Genomic DNA, 1,501 nt, shown 5'->3' with positions numbered 1-1,501 from the left:
CACTAAACCATTTCATAAAAAGGATGACTCAAAAGTTCTAGAATGACCTTTCAAAGTAATAGTCAAGATCAAATGTAGATGCTTACCAAACGTCTCCACAGGTGCTTGTTCATCCAAGGAACTTCCACTGGCACTAAGGGGAGTGCACTCATTAAAGAGAGAGGTTGCAGAATGACCCAAAGGAGAAAGAGGATCACTGTAGTCTTCCCATTCTGTTTCACAAAAATTCCGGGTGCAACTATCAGCAACATCAGGTGTAACAGAAGACGAATTTGAACTCTTATCCGAGGAATGATTTTTCAGAATGTTAGACTCATGGATTAAAGCATCTAGCAGGCCACTGTTACGTGGTGAAGGACAACCTGAGTCAAGTGTCCCAGTCGGTGGAGGAGACTGGATAAAAGCATCAACTGTCTCAAGTAAAGGTTGTGGGGAAGATGTTCCCCAGCTACCTAAATCAGTTTCTGTATATTGGAGTGAAGGGAGCTCCAACTTCACAGCCCCCAAATTGGGCTTAGAAGCAGAGAAATTGCCATTTGAAAGGGTGTGGCTACCCTGTAACATCCCAAAAGACTCGGGGGCCTTGGGAGTAGTATCGGGATCAAGTGGAAAAGACAGCCCAAAAGATCGAGCTATCTTATCCGAAGTATCATTGTGGAACTGATCAAATGAGAACTCATTTTTAACACTTCCACCATAACCAGAAAATAATGGCACTGATTCTCGAAGACGCTTCGGTCGATGCATTACCGGCGGCACAAAGCTACAGTATTGAGAACCCAGACCTTTCATCAGCATGGTGCTTGCAGTAATATCAGGAATGTCAGGGACATAAGGTAGGACGCCCTGGTTGGCCTTCAAACTGTCAAATACAACATCAGGTATCTCATAACCATTGGCCTGCAGGAGATCATGATGGCCTTTATCCCCACTGTTAATTCCATTGATGTTCTGGCATTGAGACTCTTGCAATGCTTGGAAAGACACTTCAGGAGGATAAAGAGGTAAACCAGCACGTTGGCGTCGTTTGATTCGGGTATTCCAGTAATTTTTTATCTCATTATCTGTACGACCAGGCAACTGGCAAAAAATAAATATTATCTTAGATAAAGATCCTATAATAAAAGAACAATCAGAGGAACCCAGATACATATATATATATTTTAGTCACTAACAATAATTTACAAAAGGAAGAAATTTCAAAACCCCACCTAAGAACATCAAAGAAGTCCAAACTGAAAAGAATAAATCTATCCCATTTTGAAGGCAGATTTTCCTTGAATCAGGAATTACAAGATTAAAATTATTTCATACAGTGAGGCAGACATGTAAGAATGAACCCCTTTCACAAAGAGGATTTGCTCTATTTCATGAAATGCATGATCAACAACAATATTGCAGGTCAACTCCCGTACAGCAGATGTATGAAAAATTTGTCTCCCAAAACGGTGAAAAGGTCCTTAACATTACCTATAAGCTGACATATACCTATATCTCTTTT

General features: G+C 40.6%; 1 protein-coding gene across 3 annotated transcripts in view; it reads right to left on the bottom strand.

Moving 5' to 3' along the window:
• The window catches only part of LOC18040232 (transcription factor MYB33), a 6,238-nt gene that overhangs the window by 1,363 nt on the left and 3,374 nt on the right, over window positions 1-1,501 (bottom strand). For all 3 annotated transcript variants that reach the window (XM_024184270.1, XM_024184269.1, XM_006432260.2), the window contains one exon: window positions 87-1,080. In XM_024184270.1, coding sequence (XP_024040038.1) covers window positions 87-1,080 — 994 coding nt within the window. The remainder of the gene's footprint in view (window positions 1-86; window positions 1,081-1,501) is intronic.

This window comes from Citrus clementina, unplaced genomic scaffold (genome assembly GCF_000493195.1).
Source record: "Citrus clementina cultivar Clemenules unplaced genomic scaffold, Citrus_clementina_v1.0 scaffold_5, whole genome shotgun sequence".
Taxonomy (NCBI): Eukaryota; Viridiplantae; Streptophyta; class Magnoliopsida; order Sapindales; family Rutaceae; genus Citrus; species Citrus x clementina.
Note: the sequence above shows the minus strand (reverse complement) of the source record. Positions and strands in the feature narration are given on the sequence as shown.